The sequence below is a fragment of the Cydia splendana genome, chromosome 17 (genome assembly GCF_910591565.1).
Source record: "Cydia splendana chromosome 17, ilCydSple1.2, whole genome shotgun sequence".
NCBI lineage: Eukaryota > Metazoa > Arthropoda > Insecta > Lepidoptera > Tortricidae > Cydia > Cydia splendana.
This window is the reverse complement of record NC_085976.1, coordinates 6,890,142-6,907,510: the sequence shown is the minus strand read 5'-3', so window position 1 is coordinate 6,907,510 and position 17,369 is coordinate 6,890,142. Positions and strand designations below refer to the sequence as shown.

General features: G+C 35.9%; 1 protein-coding gene across 1 annotated transcript in view; it reads left to right on the top strand.

Annotated features, from left to right (window-relative positions):
- Positions 1–240: 240 nt before the first annotated feature.
- The window catches only part of LOC134798718 (protein sidekick-1-like), a 204,471-nt gene continuing 187,342 nt past the window's right edge, over positions 241–17,369 (top strand). Inside the window, exon 1 of the mRNA XM_063771102.1 lies at positions 241–422. Coding sequence (XP_063627172.1) covers positions 326–422 — 97 coding nt within the window. The 5' untranslated portion in view covers positions 241–325. The remainder of the gene's footprint in view (positions 423–17,369) is intronic.

Here is a 17,369-nt window from a genome sequence, read left to right as displayed (position 1 = left end):
GTCTCGCCCCAGTCCCCGCTGAAGCCTTGCCTTTCGTTCCAACAGCAAGTGTTATTCATACTTTATAATTTCATAGAAGTTTGAAGTTTAAAATAACACTTGCAATGCGTGTGCTATCAAAATGGTTGCAACTTGTCTTGGTCTAACTCTACACGCCATCACTTTTGCTTGGACATTTCAATGCATAATGCAGTGATATATTGTACTAATTGTTTTTTCTATCTTTTCAGGTATTACCACGTTCAAGAATGTAACGAACGAACTCTAAGAAAATGCAAGCTCTCGCTCTAGCAAGTTGGAAACAGTGTAAGATGAAAGAGCGAGCATGAGAGATCCAGGGACCAGAGTGTTGAGCAAGATGCTGCTCTCGCTGCTACTGCACTGCTTCTGCGTGGCTACTACAGCTTCTGTATCTAGTGGAGGTAAGTGATGTAGATCTATATAAAAATGCACTAAATACCTACTCTTTAAACGTCAGGTGCCAAAAAAAGTATAATAATATATCTTCCGTTAGGTCGAGGAAAAGTCTGACTTAAAATGGCATTTCTAAGTACCTACATTTAAAAAAAAATTAGTACCTACGTACTTATAACGAAAAAAAATTAAGCCAATTCGGCTTCTGTTAGGTCGAGGAAAAGTCTAACTTAAAATGGTATTTCTTATTAAGGTACATTTGAAAAAAATCTATTTTAGTACCTAACTACGTACTTACAACGTAGTATTATTCATTACATACACTTTTTTCAGTAGCGCAGTTATCACGATTCAAATTTGTAATAAACAAATTGAACTCAAAGCAATCATGTCGACATTAAATAAAATTATGAAATCATACCAACATGTACGAAATGAAATGTCGTACATTACCTAAATAAGTTAATCAAACTCGAGAACGCCACAGGCGAAAAAGAGTGAGGCAACCTGCACAATCCCCGTAATGTATTCGATAAAGAAGTTATTCCGCCGTCATTTCACGAATAGAATGGAAAACAAATTTCGCATTTCATCTTGAGCGTATGCGAGTCGAGAATATAGGTATTTGAGAAATAAAAGAGTTTGTCGAAGCGCTTTCGAATAACCGATGTTGTCAAGGAATTTAAGTGATACGAATGAAAAGCGCCTCTAGTCTGCATTGCTGTTTCTACAGAGTAAATGTAAGTGTAAGGCCTGAGTGGACGCTCGAAGCGGAGCGTTCGGCGGGGCGTGCAGCGTGGCGTCGGGCTCACAAGTGATTTGAGCAGCGTGCACTAAGGCCGCTCCTATACGTTTGCATTTGTTTAAGGCCTGTGCACACCGGCTGCGTGTGCGTGACGTGTTCGTGCGCGTGCGGCGTTGTAGTATACAGATCCTTATGAGAGACGGCACACCGTTTGCGTGACGTGTACGTGTGCGGCTTCAACATTTTAGCGCACGCGCACGTGCACGTCACGCACACGCAAGACGGTGTGCACAGGCCTTTAACATGCACGCCGCACACCCCGCCGCACTCGGGTGGATTTCAGCACAAAAAATTTCACCATACAAAAAATTAATTTTTTTAAATGTTTAATTTAACACGATTCTAGCTGGGTAAAGTAATGGGGGGCTGTATATTGAGGATATGTATGGTATTTATACAATCATTTGTGGCTTATATTTGAAGTTATCGCTTTCGGAAAATAAAAACGCAAGATGGTGATGACAACCATGGTATGGTAATGACTCTTTTATAGACGGTAATGACACTGCATGTACGGTAATGACGATTTGGGAACTAATTTACATATGTATTAAAAACGTATTAAAAAAACAAAAACTTTTTTTAATTGTAAGACTTTAGAACTTTAATAAACATTACAAATAACATGTTTTTGAACATAAGACTAGCTACATAAATTATTTTTAGAAAATTATAAAAAATACATTTTATTCATATAAATAAATATATAACAAGTATTTTTATTGTATAATTTTAAATAATTCATGTTTCGAAATAGGCAATTTATGTATTCATTAATTTTTTTGGGTTTTTTCAATGTTAAATCATATTAACAATATTGTACTCTTATTATCAGTTTAAACCCGCATCTTCTTTTATCTACTGCATAACTTGGTATTTATGTTATATTATAAAATTACTGGCTTACCAATGAGCTTAATTTTTATGATATATTACTTTTTTTTATAGTTTGATTCATTGCACAAGTTTGTATTTTTGTTGTTTTATTAATTAACTTTAAAAATAGCTATAATGATTTAAATCCATATACATGTTGTTTAATAGCTAAATATTAATATGTCGGACCCTGACACCAGAAAGACGTATTGCAGCGTTATAGTTCATTATTTTAGACGCCTGTATAAAATCGATTAGCAATGTTGAGCTACGTTTTATTTGGTTGTAACGAAATAAATAAAGTTGCGTAGAGAGTAACGCCGTCTATTGGCGCATTGTTGAAATAAAGTTGCGTAGAGAGTAACGCCACCTATTGGCGTGTTGTTGAACTGAGATGACAGGTAGAAGGCTTTGGAACGTCGAGAGGTTTCTCTCGAGTGAGCGTAGGCACGAGTTGGCGTTTTTGTCGGTATGTTGGTAGACTGGTCGAGCAGGTTTGCCAACTTGACTGAGGCGGGAGCGGAGAGGCTCCGCCGCTGGGTGTTTCTTCTTGATCGGACCGCGCTAGAGATCGGACGTACTCGTTAGCCAACCTCGTGCCTAACTCGCTACGTTCCTGAAGGTTTATACCTGAAGGATTATTCTGATAGCTTATAGAATCCCGCGTTCTTTAACCATTTAGCTAAGTGTTTTATTTCAAGTGTTATTTTGATTTCTTATGTTTCATTAGAAGCTTACTTTTGTGAAATAAAGAAATGATGTGTTGTGTTGTTTTAACTTGTTTTGAAAAGATTTGTCCTTCTGAGTTTGTTGCCGGTCCCATATAGGGCCAAATCTTCTCAGGTCAGATATGTAGGGTTGAAACCGGCCTAGTTTGACTTGAATAAAGATTTAAACGGTTTCTTTTTACTTTCATATCGCTCCCTTGAGTTAAAAATAGCAATTCGTTCTTTTAAACATTTAGTACTGAAGTATAGTAGGCACTAGTATGGTTAACGAGTCCTAATGTTTATTTCATGCACTGGTAGCAATGGTGGCATACTGGCTTAGCTGTGAAGTAATACATCGAGATACTACCCCACGCGCCCACCGCTTTTAGGACCATCGGTATTCGATATCAGAAGTGGGATTGTCAAGGTATCATGTATTGCTTACACAGCCACCTGGGAGCGTGGTGTATTTCTGGTGACCTACATTCCATAATCTGGACACGTGGTGATGGTAAGCTCACGTGACTAATCTTGATTGAAAGGTGAGTGTAATTCATTGTTATTTGGTGAGAATTATTCTGAGATTGTGAATAAAATTGTGATTGAGGCAGTCGAGCATAGCGGTCGTTACGTGACGTCATCTCTGGGATCGTTGCGTTTCTTTGTAATTGATTTTTGTAATCCATTTAAATCGAAGCGATCTTGAGTTATTTTCATTTGAAATCCATACTGTTAGTTGAAACCGAGTATTAGCTATTACAACGTGATATTATTTCATCGCTTACTTGTGAATTTACCCTCAATAATTGATTTTTCATGAAAATGCAATTCATTTTTATAATCCATTTAAATCTAAGTGATCTTGAATTATTTTGATGTGAAAGCCATCTTGTTAATTACAATCAAATGTCGGCTATCACGACGTGATATTGTTTTATCGCTGACTTGTGAATCTACCCTCAATAATTGATTTTTTATGAAGATACAATTAATTTTTATAATCCATTTAAATCTAAGTGATCTTGAATTATTTTGAAGTGAAATCCATGTTGTTAATTACAACCAAGTATTAGCTATCACGACGTGATATTATTTCATCGCTCACTTGTGCATCTACCCTCAAAAAATATTTTTTTTTTATGAAAATACAATGCACCGTTAGAAATTGATCCTGCTGATTTGCCAATGCATAGGATTATGTAATACTACTTACTTACTTTACGTTACCCTGTAACGTTTAGTAATTAGTAAAATTGCTACAAATTATTGCCCGTAATGCCGTGATAGATCACAAATCGTGCATACTATGAAAGCATGAGCTACGCATATGAAAATTAATGTTACAGTGTGCTGCAACCTGAGCAGGGACAACTTACAGACGCCATCACACCTGTAACACAGAAGCAGCTGTGCAGTATCGTCTGTTCTGGAGATTTGGTAATAAAAGGACAGGTTTCGTTCCAATTGTTTATTAGTGAATTTTATTTTCAGTGTAATGGCGAAGCATAACAGTCTAACGTAACTAATTAGCTGACACTTTTCGTATTGGCCCATTTTACCGTGTTACTATTTTTGGAACACATGTTTGTTTGTTCATAGAATGAAATAAAACGCACTCATTGAAGTTTAAATTTTATTCTGAGATTTTTGAAGTCCCGTATACATTGGAAACATGTTTTTTTGTGTCTGCTACATTGCATTTAATAAACCTTTGCGTTTATCCTGCTTACATGATAAACCTGATTCCGTGCTAATGATGATTTCAGTAACAGCCAGCTATGTTAAACTACATCGTGCATCTCGCCATCTGCCGCAGCAATGGCAACTGCAAGGCGGAAAGCATCAGCCTTCGTGCTTGGATCGGACTTCACCACCACCACCTTTGACTTGGTCGCGTGCAGCATGCTTTATTAATCTGGTGAGCAGTTCCCATTTTGTTGGGATTATTTTGAGAGGATTTACTTCTGCATAGAAGTCTTGAGCGAGTTTCTGTTGTTAAAGCTAAAGTAGAAAGCTGAGTTTCTGTTGTTAAAGCTAAAGTAGAAAGCTATCTTTAGTGATTTTGATCAGTGATGTTCAGTTTCAGTTGATCAGTTGACGCTGATAGTACCAATGGTTCTGAGTAACATGATTTAAAGAACCGTTTTTATTGTCTTTTTGGAATTCACTCTTAACATTGTTTTTGCTTTCGATGGACTGAAAGCTTGTACTTTCGAAGGACTGAAAGTACGCCCGATGGACTGGGCAATACTGTCATGGTTTCGATGGACTGAAGGCAAGCCCGATGGACGGGGCACTACTGTTTTGCTTTCGATGGACTGAAGGCAAGCCCGATGGACTGGGCACTACTGTTTTGCTTTCGATGGACTGAAGGCAAGCCCGATGGACTGGGCACTACTGTTTTGCTTTCGATGGACTGAAGGCACGCCCGATGGACTAGGCACTACTGTTTTGCTTTCGTTGGACTGAAGGCACGCCCGATGGACTGGGCACTAATGTTTTGCTTTAGATGGACTGGGTATTGTTTAGTGACCGCATCAGAAGTGCCGGAGCATGTAAGAGGTGCACGTGGTCTGCTTTTTATTTGCAGAATGCTCTTTGCGAGGAGTAGCACTTACGCGGCTGAGATGGTTACTTCTGACGAAGGTCTGGTATCTGCCGAAGGACTGGCAATGCACCGAAGGACTGGTGTTGTTTTGTTAAAAATGAATTCCCGTTGATGTACTGTGGTCATATGAGTAAAATTGGCATTATTAAGTCAGAGTGCTATTTATTTTAAGATGTCCTACAATGATTATTAACACATTTGACCAAAATATTTTTTTTAATGCCAGATAATTTCCCCGTAAATTGATATTGATGACAATAGTAGTGATACTGTCGAGCAATGAATTAGAGCTGTTGTGATTTGTGTTTTTGATGTTTGAGATTGTTCTGTTTTCACATAAATTTGAGAGTATCCGCCAGATGGAGGCGATGATTAATGGAGTGTATCCGCTAGATAGCGGCGATGATTACTGATTATTTTTATTAAGTCGTTGCTCGATGGACTATTTTTGACTAGAGAATTGAGGATTGTTAAAGTAATTTTGAACAATCATTTTTTCTGGTTGGATTGATAACAAAGTTTGATTTTAATAGTAATTTGAGAGAGACCCAAATTGTGGGTCAGGAATGACCGAGCGATGAGATACTGTGCTGAGTATTTTGTTACAGAATCAAATGCATACACCCACACACGAGGACGTGTGTAGCGCAGGACGGCCGTGTCGGACCCTGACACCAGAAAGACGTATTGCAGCGTTATAGTTCATTATTTTAGACGCCTGTATAAAATCGATTAGCAATGTTGAGCTACGTTTTATTTGGTTGTAACGAAATAAATAAAGTTGCGTAGAGAGTAACGCCGTCTATTGGCGCATTGTTGAAATAAAGTTGCGTAGAGAGTAACGCCACCTATTGGCGTGTTGTTGAACTGAGATGACAGGTAGAAGGCTTTGGAACGTCGAGAGGTTTCTCTCGAGTGAGCGTAGGCACGAGTTGGCGTTTTTGTCGGTATGTTGGTAGACTGGTCGAGCAGGTTTGCCAACTTGACTGAGGCGGGAGCGGAGAGGCTCCGCCGCTGGGTGTTTCTTCTTGATCGGACCGCGCTAGAGATCGGACGTACTCGTTAGCCAACCTCGTGCCTAACTCGCTACGTTCCTGAAGGTTTATACCTGAAGGATTATTCTGATAGCTTATAGAATCCCGCGTTCTTTAACCATTTAGCTAAGTGTTTTATTTCAAGTGTTATTTTGATTTCTTATGTTTCATTAGAAGCTTACTTTTGTGAAATAAAGAAATGATGTGTTGTGTTGTTTTAACTTGTTTTGAAAAGATTTGTCCTTCTGAGTTTGTTGCCGGTCCCATATAGGGCCAAATCTTCTCAGGTCAGATATGTAGGGTTGAAACCGGCCTAGTTTGACTTGAATAAAGATTTAAACGGTTTCTTTTTACTTTCATATCGCTCCCTTGAGTTAAAAATAGCAATTCGTTCTTTTAAACATTTAGTACTGAAGTATAGTAGGCACTAGTATGGTTAACGAGTCCTAATGTTTATTTCATGCACTGGTAGCAATGGTGGCATACTGGCTTAGCTGTGAAGTAATACATCGAGATACTACCCCACGCGCCCACCGCTTTTAGGACCATCGGTATTCGATATTCGGTATAATCAGTGTTTTATAAGTTGCAAGACCCCTACTTGTAATGCATGTCATAAGTTACAAAATGTTAGGTATTGGGTCCGGTGACTACCCAATGGTATAATTATTAATTGCTGTAATTATATACATCAATTAAAATATAATATTATCAAAAAACATAAAGCCATCACGATAGTGAGCCAGTACCGTAGCCTATGGTCGCTTAAAACTTAATATATGTTGCTTGTTTAAATACTTTGTTTTAACACGACTAACATGCAATTACAGACTCTAAGTTGCACGATTTACATTTTTAGATTATAAAAAAAAAACATTTGTATGTTCTAAGTTCTAAATGACCTAAATTTTGCCTACTTCAGTCAAAATGTTAATTAAAAACTAAGCATCCTCTAGTGTGAAAGAAATAGTTATATCTTCTTCTACATTTATTCTACATTTATAAGGTAGACATTATATAGTGTTAGAAGACATAGAGAACGTTTTTCAAACATACAGCTTAATTTCATAATGAATTATAGCAAAATAACTAGAAAAGTTTCTGAGAACCGTCATCACCATACACATGAAATCATCACCGGTCGTCATTTTTTCCCGGTGATGATGGGTATGGTGATGACGATTTGAGAGTTTCTTGTTTTTATTTCTAGAATACGAATAATAGTAGTTAATGTCTATGCTACACAATAAACTTCATGTAGTTTGCCATTCATTTCAGTAATTATTTCTAATATATCATTTGTAACTTTTTTAAACCAAAGCATAACGGTGATGATGCTCTGTTGTGACAAACTAGGTTTTACAAATTTGTTCGTAATATTTCTCACGATTCAGTGATGCGACTTTATAGTGAAATCATTTTTGGCATTCTATACTAAAGTGAAAAATAGGGCAAGGACCTTTAGCGGTATTTCGTTGTTCATACACCGAGATAAGCTCACATTGACATTACCATGACGGTGTTGACGAATATTCGTGACAAAATTTTAAATATTTTTAAATGTACTTTCTCGGTGAAGGAATTATTGCATATTTTTTCATGTGTTAAACAACAACATGGAAAAGATATAAGTAAAAGAAAAATCGCAATCGTACGATAGGTATGCTATAATTTTCACTGCAAACAAAAAGGTTCAGATTTTTCCGGTCGACGGTGATGATTTTAGACACATAAAACATTTTAATTAAAACCAAAATATTACTTTGCTAATCCGCGAAAAGATAACGTGCTAGTCAATCAGTGCTAACCCGTTATACTTACTTGCGTATTTTTACATGCAATTAATATTCCCACCCTCCCACCGCAAAAATAAATACGCAAATAAATATAACAAACCACCACCAAAAGAATAAACCTCGACACGTGTTTCGCCTCTCTACGAGGCATCCTCAGGAGTTGTTGACGGTCTGACGCCCGGCAACGGAATGACCTGTCTAGAATGGTCGGCCATATTTATACCTTGACCACTCCCCCTACCGTGCAAGTGTGAGTGAGATGGAAAAATTCGTAATAACGGCGATGACGCAACATTCAATTGTACGAATTTTTCCATCTCACTCACACTTGCACGGTAGGGGGAGTGGTCAAGGTATAAATATGGCCGACCATTCTAGACAGGTCATTCCGTTGCCGGGCGTCAGACCGTCAACAACTCCTGAGGATGCCTCGTAGAGAGGCGAAACACGTGTCGAGGTTTATTCTTTTGGTGGTGGTTTGTTATATTTATTTGCGTATTTATTTTTGCGGTGGGAGGGTGGGAATATTAATTACATGTAAAAATACGCAAGTAAGTATAACGGGTTAGCACTGATTGACTAGCACGTTATCTTTTCGCGGATTAGCAAAGTAATATTTTGGTTTTAATTAGTATGGATTTCCGCAAAGTAACGCCTGATTCTATTCACTATTTAAAACATTTTATATAAAAAAAACTATTAAGTTATTGGAGATGGTAATTGAAGGAACATGAAGATAATAGTTCTTAAAAACATATAAAAAAGTTGCAACTCGCACAACCTACTAGTTTTTTTTATAAAGACCGAACCATAAGTTTTCGCTGGATTTTGAAATCCACCCCCTCCCAACTCGAGCGTCCACTCAGGCCTTACACTAAGGCCTGAGTGGACGCTCGGAGCGGAGTGTTCGACTAAAAACTAGAACTATATTAATAATTGAACAATCCTTGAGGTAGCTAGTATAGCTTATAATATTTTTAAGAAGCAAACCGGATACTTTACTCGTGATTTTGATCAACTTACAGTATTCATTTAAATTTTATTATTAATTATTTAATACAAATAATTTATTGTTGTACCTATACATGTATCTATATCAAGATAGGCGACCATTTTAGGACCAATAAAATTCACAAAAATAACTCGAGAACCGAACATATAAAAAACATAAACTGTCTCCACAAAAAAATATTTCTAGCGGACGTGAATAATAGTACATTTCGATGCTAGTGCGGAAGGTATGTCATTACTTCACGAGTACCGAGATATCTTGGCACGAGCCGCAGGCGAGTGGCAAGACTCGGGACGAGTGAAGAATGACATTTCCGCACGTGTATCGAACGACATTTTTTAATACAGTTGCGAAAAAATAAGTAAAATATTGTTAATCGTACACTAAACCAAAGTGGTAACAGTGACAGCTCGCTTAGACGTCGTCTTTAAGTATATTATATCTATGGGCGTTTGGCAGCTATTCCGTTCCATTCAGACAACTTATTAAGAACGGAATTTTCAATATTCAATAATAAAAAATAAACGTGTTATAATGATGAAGAGGTAAGTATTAAAATATGAAATATGTATATTTTTCACATTCTTACATTAACAGTAGGTTTTTCTGCTGATTACGACGTTTAAAGGAAACTAATATTAACACTCATCATTCTCATCAATAAGTAGTCGTGAATTGCAACAAGTATAAATTTAAAAAAATTGGAAAAGTAAAAAGCACTAGTTCGAGATAACCAACTTTCCGCACGCTAAACAGCTACGTAAAGTAGCACTTTTTGAGCAACTGTATTAAAAAATATTGTACGTTCATTCGCATTATATATTCAGTATTTTATCAACAATGTTTATTTTATTATTGCTATTGAAAATTCTTTACGTGCTACGGAAATATGCCGCTTTTATATCGACACGCATAGTTTAGATAAATGCGTTATGTAAATTGGAATTTTGATACCTATATCGTATCCGCCCAAATTGAAAATTATTCTTGTTGCCAACCCTAGCACTTATCGCGGGACATTTCACACGAGGGAGGGGCAAATGCAAGACCGCAATATCAATCACGAATCAATCGGGCCGGAGTGCGTGGCAGCCCTGGCCAGCCGACTGGAAGGAATCGAATGAAAATTCGGCGAATGATTTTACTAGGGTGTTTTAAGATTACCGATTCAGTGAACGCTATTGGTGATGGCTTTTTGATTCAAAAATGGAATTGTACTTTCATGTGTAACGATTACGCAATCAGCTCTAGCGTCTTTTGTATTGCTTCCATACGTGTGAAAATTCACGTTGCTAGAATGAAGGCTCAGTTTTACTTTGCCACAGTGAAAAGCAAATGAATATAATTTAGTTTTATTACCTGCTTTAAAAGACCAAGACGTTTGGCTTCCTTGACCATTTATATTAAACATGGTATTATTATATTCAAAAGAGGTAACTAAAATATTAAATCTATAATAATGTTTATTAAGCATGTAATTTTTAGTACATTAATTAATAATTACATTTGCAATTGACATATACGGTATGCTTTGTTGTGGTTACAAAAGCGTTTTAATTATTTCGATTGATTAACTTCTAAACAAAATAGTTCCGTGTTCAATGCTCAATTCAACTTTGTAATTCGGAGAATTAAATTTATGTTATTGGAAAATGTTGACTGTCTTTTTTATTTGATTCTAATATAAATTTGTAATAGGATCCTATTTTTACCCTTTGGGTACGGAACCCTAACAAGACAAGTGCCAACCAAGTTCTCTTGAAATTGAGACTTTATTATGACGACATAAAGTCTTAATTTACATATTTAAAGTGAATCACAGATAGTATTCATTGATTACATACTGTAGAAATACAGCGTGAAAATAAGCAAATGAGTTTTGACGGAACATTTTTATAAAAAATTGTGATTACAGTCATCGATGACGTTTCGCTATAAAAAAAGTTGGAAATAAAAGGAATCACATGTTTTACGGAAGTTCATAAATAGTCATATGGCTTTATATTCGTAAACTACTTTGAGATTTCACAGTAATCCTGTTTGTTGTGTTGTGCTTGCTGCAATATATTGATGTGATGATGTCTTTTTTGGACTTACGTCTTTTTTGGGTGGAAAGCATAGCGACTAATATGAAACTACTACCTTTTGCCCGCGACATCGTCTTCGTGGAATTAGTGACAGCAGCTAAAGTAGGTATAGCGCCTGGATAATGCTAATAGCAATCATTCAATTCGCACATTGCTTACTTCAATTATTAGGCAATTCATTAACTCTTTCAATTCCACCCCCCTTTGCACTCTCTTCAGGGATGATTTCCGACATAAAAACTATCCTATGTCCTTCCCCGGGACTCAAACTATCTCTAGGTATAGGTACCAAACAACTAAACTCATCAACTAAATCGGTTCAGCGGCTTACGGTGTAACATCAAAAGCAAACGATATAAGTCGTACTTGAACAAAACTGACGTACCTAAATGTTGAAACTTTATTTTCACATCACCTAATCAGAAAATGGATTTCTCTTCCCTGCTAGGAGGGATCAAAGTGCCACTTTTCTGTTCAACGGCATTTCATTGCCAGTATAAAATATTAATATAATTAACTATGAACATCGTATGTACAGCCTGGCAAAAAAGAGTAGAAATTAAAAAGTGGCAACACTGTAGTGTCAACACTCAGATTTTTTTATTTTCCTCATAGTTGATGTGAAAAGCAGTATGTGTATAGGTATCGGTATCAAAATTATTTCGTCTTGGGCGTTAACACTTGAATCCCTCATTACGCTCAGGATTCTACTTTAGAATCCATCGCTTCATTCAAGATTCAATGTACGCCCTTGACGGAAATATATCATATTGATCCCTTGTAACACAAACTACTATTCTACACGACTTTGTGCTTAAGACTAAAAAATATAGACATTAAGCTCTTGGCTTAACAAGCTTTAGCACAAGATTACAGCAAAAAAAAATTGGTATGCCAATTGCGTCTGGTACACGCTTGATTATGTTTTCAACTCAAAACCTATATTCCCACAGATATATTTACACATGGTTATATTTACACAGAGGTCGCGAATTTTGGAAAACAATAGGCTATCGCAGTGCGGTGAGCAGCAAACGAAACGAAAGCGTCGGCGAAACTAGAGATGTGCCCAGGCATATTTATTTGTTTATTTTTATTTTACTTTGTATGGAACGGTTTTTTTAATGTCCATAATATATAGATATTTGACTATTAGGAGCAGAGGCGTAGGTTCCTACGCTATATTATTTGTTAAGAAGCCCTCCTTACACTGTCATTAGGTAAGAATTTAAAATTACAAGAAAAGGTCATACAAACGTTGAAAAACTCTTCAAAAATAGTCAGTATTCGTAATAGGTTTTCGCAGGGTCATTAGCTGCCTTTGTCGAGAATAATTCATTAGAATATATCCCAATTAAGGAAAAAACTGGATACGATACCAGAATGTGAATAAATATTTAATATTTTTAAATAATTATATTTTTCCGCACGGAGAACAAAAAAATAATACCTAAATATCTTATAAAGAAGGTTGAGCAACTTTGTAATCAATAATTTAAAAAAAAATGGCTGTCAACCTACCAATGAATTATTATTCGTTGCTAGGTTGACTGTTAAATTATGGTGTAAATACATTCGAAACTAAATAAACATAACCGCGCTGTGCACATCACTACACGAGCGCCGCCGAAATAATCCATATCGAAAAATGCAAACACGCCGATGTTTATTCATACGCTGGGAAGGGCTAGCGTAGCGTGGTGTCAGTATGGTAATAATACACTAAAAGACAAAAGGATGCCAAGTTTTACCAATATTTATGAGTACCTACAATTCTGATATATTATCCCATGGCATCGATAGTGGTGACATTTGGATTTCAACTGCAGGTGCACTACTGTTGCGACTTTACACGCCGACTGTATCTATCAATTTATTTGATAAAATGTGTGCCGAAATTAATCTCATAACATATATGTCATAATGTGGCGGCGAACAAATTTTATCAAGGAAATTGACAGAGACAGCGGCCACATGAACGCAGTTGACAACGGAATTTTTGTACCTTGGTGAAATAGGTAAATAACTAAATATTCAACGCGGATATTATTTTAACTACACAAACGCGTTTAACCGATTTTTTCTAAAAAATGAATACAAATTAATAATTTGTTTCTAATTTTATAATTGATTTGATGATACTCGTGTCAAAGCACTTCTGTGCCAATTTCTGCCCTTTTGGAACTTTCCAAATTGATCACAATTTGATCCTAATTTAAAACCTCTTGCAGGTTACCTACGTTTATATAAATGGCATCCGTTAAATACGAGCCATAATAAATATTTTTTTAAAGTTCGAAAATCGCTTCAGCTTAGCGGCAGATCATAATTGCTTAAACATTTTGTTGTTATGTGTAATATAATAAATATTTGTATAACACTACGTAACGTAGTTTATATGTAAAACTCCCCAGCCTTCACCGTTTTACCGCTCCAGTTATCTCTTCAACCATCCCACTGACCTTAGAGTGGACTAAAAAGCAAATCAAACGTTAAGGGCCCGAATCATCCCCTTTGATCACGTCTCTGGAGTCTCCAGTGATTTTACCGTTGCCCCAACAACCCTTTGTTTTGACCCCGATTCACAAAACGTAAGGTTTATACTACGATTTTCACCAGCATAATACGAGCCTTAGATTCGTAATAGCTGTGTGTGCATTATTCTGGTTTACATGTAGCGAAGTATTTGATAAAGTTTGTGAATAACGATGTATGTCACTAGCGAGACGAGTTGGCGGTTCTATTGTTTGCGGTCGCGGTGTAGACGGTTAATGTACCTACTCGTAGACAGTGATGTTTTTAATGGTTTCCACTTGAAGAGGTATTTACGAGTAGGTTGCTATTGTTGGAGTATTGTCTTTGTGTGCCCAGTTGATCATGTGAATTTGATTTAAATAAATCGTAGTACTTATTGTTTAACGCAGGTTTGTAAGTAGGTACAGTCAACGTCAGAGATATGTTTACACTTTTGCACCTTACTCCTTTGTAATAAGGCGAAATTTGTAAACACCTTGACGTCGACTAAACAATTATGCGGTTGCTAGGCTCTCAGCTTTTATATCGTGGCTATGATGTCAGTAATAAACATTATTTGTAAACTGTTAATAATTATTAAAATCAGGCGTTACTTTGCGGAATTTCATACCAACAAAGGTACAAACACGTGCGGAATTTTAGTTTCCTGAATTCGGGTAGTTAACATCTACATCTTCTGAGGATATTTCGTGGATAGGCGAAACACGTGTCGAGTTTTATACTTTTAGTGATGGTATTTATAATTTATTTGCGTAGCTATTTATGATCCCTGTTGGAGGATGTTAACTTTAATTGCATAGAAGTATAACGGTCTACCATTAGTACTAATAAACTAACATTTTATTATTTATTATCAATTACAATCGTATATCGTCGTCTTACATGCGTTATACATGCTTAATAGGCCTGATGACAAATTTTGAAAACCCTTTTAATATCGTCGGTACACTTGTATTAGTTCCGAAAAACACTATATTTCAGTTATACTCATAAGATTTAACATAGATAATTGCATTTTATTATAGCTAGTTTAAACTTCGCGCGAAAACGCCTCGCATGCCATTTGTGACGTCATTATTTAGTTGGTGGTAGGGTGGTAGATATTGTTTACATACTTACAGTTACGAATTTCCCTTGAATCCGAATGATATTGTTAATTCAGCACCATATATTACGATTAGGGATGATAAATACATTACAAAAATTTATCACAATAACTCATTTTACACAAAAACTCTCACACGGTTGCAGTTTAAGATGAATTATTTAGATACATGTACATTTTGAGTGAAAATCACCGAACGCCGGTTTTACTTTTTAATTTTTCATTTTTTCTAGTTACGACAGCCAACATGGCAATGATAGTTCCATTCAGCCAAATAATTAAAAATGTTTGTTGTTGAAATATCGTATTATTTAGCATTTTATTTAAGTAATAACAAATAGATATCTACTTTATATCGTGTAATAATATTTTTTGGACGTAATAAATGTTTAGTGGCGAAATAACATTTTTTTTGCACCTTTCGAACTCTTTGGTGCCCACGTATATATTTCGGTCAATGAGGTTGTCTATGTTGCTCTAAGAAATATGTTATGGATTGATGACGTCACTGTTTGGAACGTTTCTGATTGGCGTTTCAGTAAAAATGGCCGATTGGAGAATTTTGCACTTTTATTTTATTGAATATATTAATAATCCTTCAGTTTATACTGAGATTGGGCCATTTTTTAGAATCATATTAACATATATGTTTCGTTGAAACCATTATTTCCATGATTCTTTGTTACTTGCAACAGGCCTATTGTATAATCTATTTAAGGTGCTACCTTATTAGTTGCAGATATATATATAGCTGTTAGTACTCGGTTCCTGGAGTATATTTAAGCTATAATGTTTCATTTATAGCTTTTACTATGTTTTTTTGGAGAAAACTGAAAAACTAAATTGCTACGTAAAAACACCTTGTTAATGTGATTATTAAATGTGAACTGATTGAACAGATTCTAGTACCTCTTTTACCTAACACCTAACTGTCTGGCCACTTCATCCTAATAAGCTTTTGCAGTTATCCATATAATTAATTATTTGTTCGGTAAATAAAAAAAAAATTAAATATACTTAATTTCTATTTTAAGTTAATTGTTTTAAAGTAAAGTATCATCTGTTAAAATATATGCAACGAATAAGGTAGCACCTTATATAAGACAACGCTAAGAAGCAGGAATTAATGCTCGTGCTGATCACTCTACGCGTAACAACCTACTTACTACTTAATCTACTCATGTTACATTGGAAGATGAGTTTTTATTGCACTAGGATAATTAAATACTTTTTTAGCGATAAGACCGCCTGTTGTTTACCTCTGCTTGTATTTCTGTTTGCTTTTGTATTGTTTTCTTTTATTGAGATGTGCAATAAAGAGTATTTGTATTGTATTGTACACCTTTTCTATTGTAACATTGGGTCACATATTTACTTTAACTGAGATTCGACAAAATTAAATTGCACTGCGAGAATCCGGGTAAAAAAGCCTGTCAGTCGAAATAAACTAAACGACATTTATTCTCTTTCCCTTCCCAACTTACACCGATCCTAACCCTTTTTTATTGATCCTTTTGCATTTTCCGCAAACGGAAACCTTCCCGTTTGCTGATTCGGTGTTGCTTCGGTAAATAATTTTTGAGCAAAAACAGCTAATCTCAAGGAGGTCGTTTCCCGACCTTTTTCCGAAAGGGTTCTCGAATGCGGTCGCGAGCTATTTAGAATGGGGCGCCTTGCTTTGTTTCTACTTATTGGCAGTCAATATTGTTTTTGGATTTATTTCTAATTTTTACTCGTTCTATTCGCTGAACATAGATAGTGACACAACGAAAGCCATAGAATTTCACTAATGGTTCTGGATAATTACTTGAGAGAGTTGAGAGTTTTTATGAAATCACTTTCGTGGAAACAATTTAGTACGAGTGACAGTTAATGTAAATATTGATGGCATAATTTGTAATCTGCTGCTATAAATCATAAAAAAATCACAAATACAGATTATCGTAAATATATTATATTAAAGTGAAATAAATATAAAGAAAAATGTTATTTTTATAATTTATGTTAATAATTTATAACTTTTATAAAGCTCATGTCACATAGCATGAAAATATGGGAAAAAGTGATAGAGAGAGGCCTGTGAGACGAGAGTGATATAACACAAAACCAGTTCGGGTTTATGCCGGGGAGAGGTACAAGCCATTTTTGCACTTCGCCATCTGTGCGAAAAATACAGACATGTCAAAAAGAACCTGCATATGGTGTTTGTTGACCTCGAAAAAGCATACGATCGAGTACCCCGAGAGGATTTGTGGTGGGCTCTAAAAGAAAAATGCGTGCCTGGGAAGTATGTGGAGCCAAAGACATATGTAACTTCGTATAAGACGAATAAAGTCTAAGGAAAAAACGTGCCTCGGAATTCAAGTAAAAGTCATTCTCGAATAGAT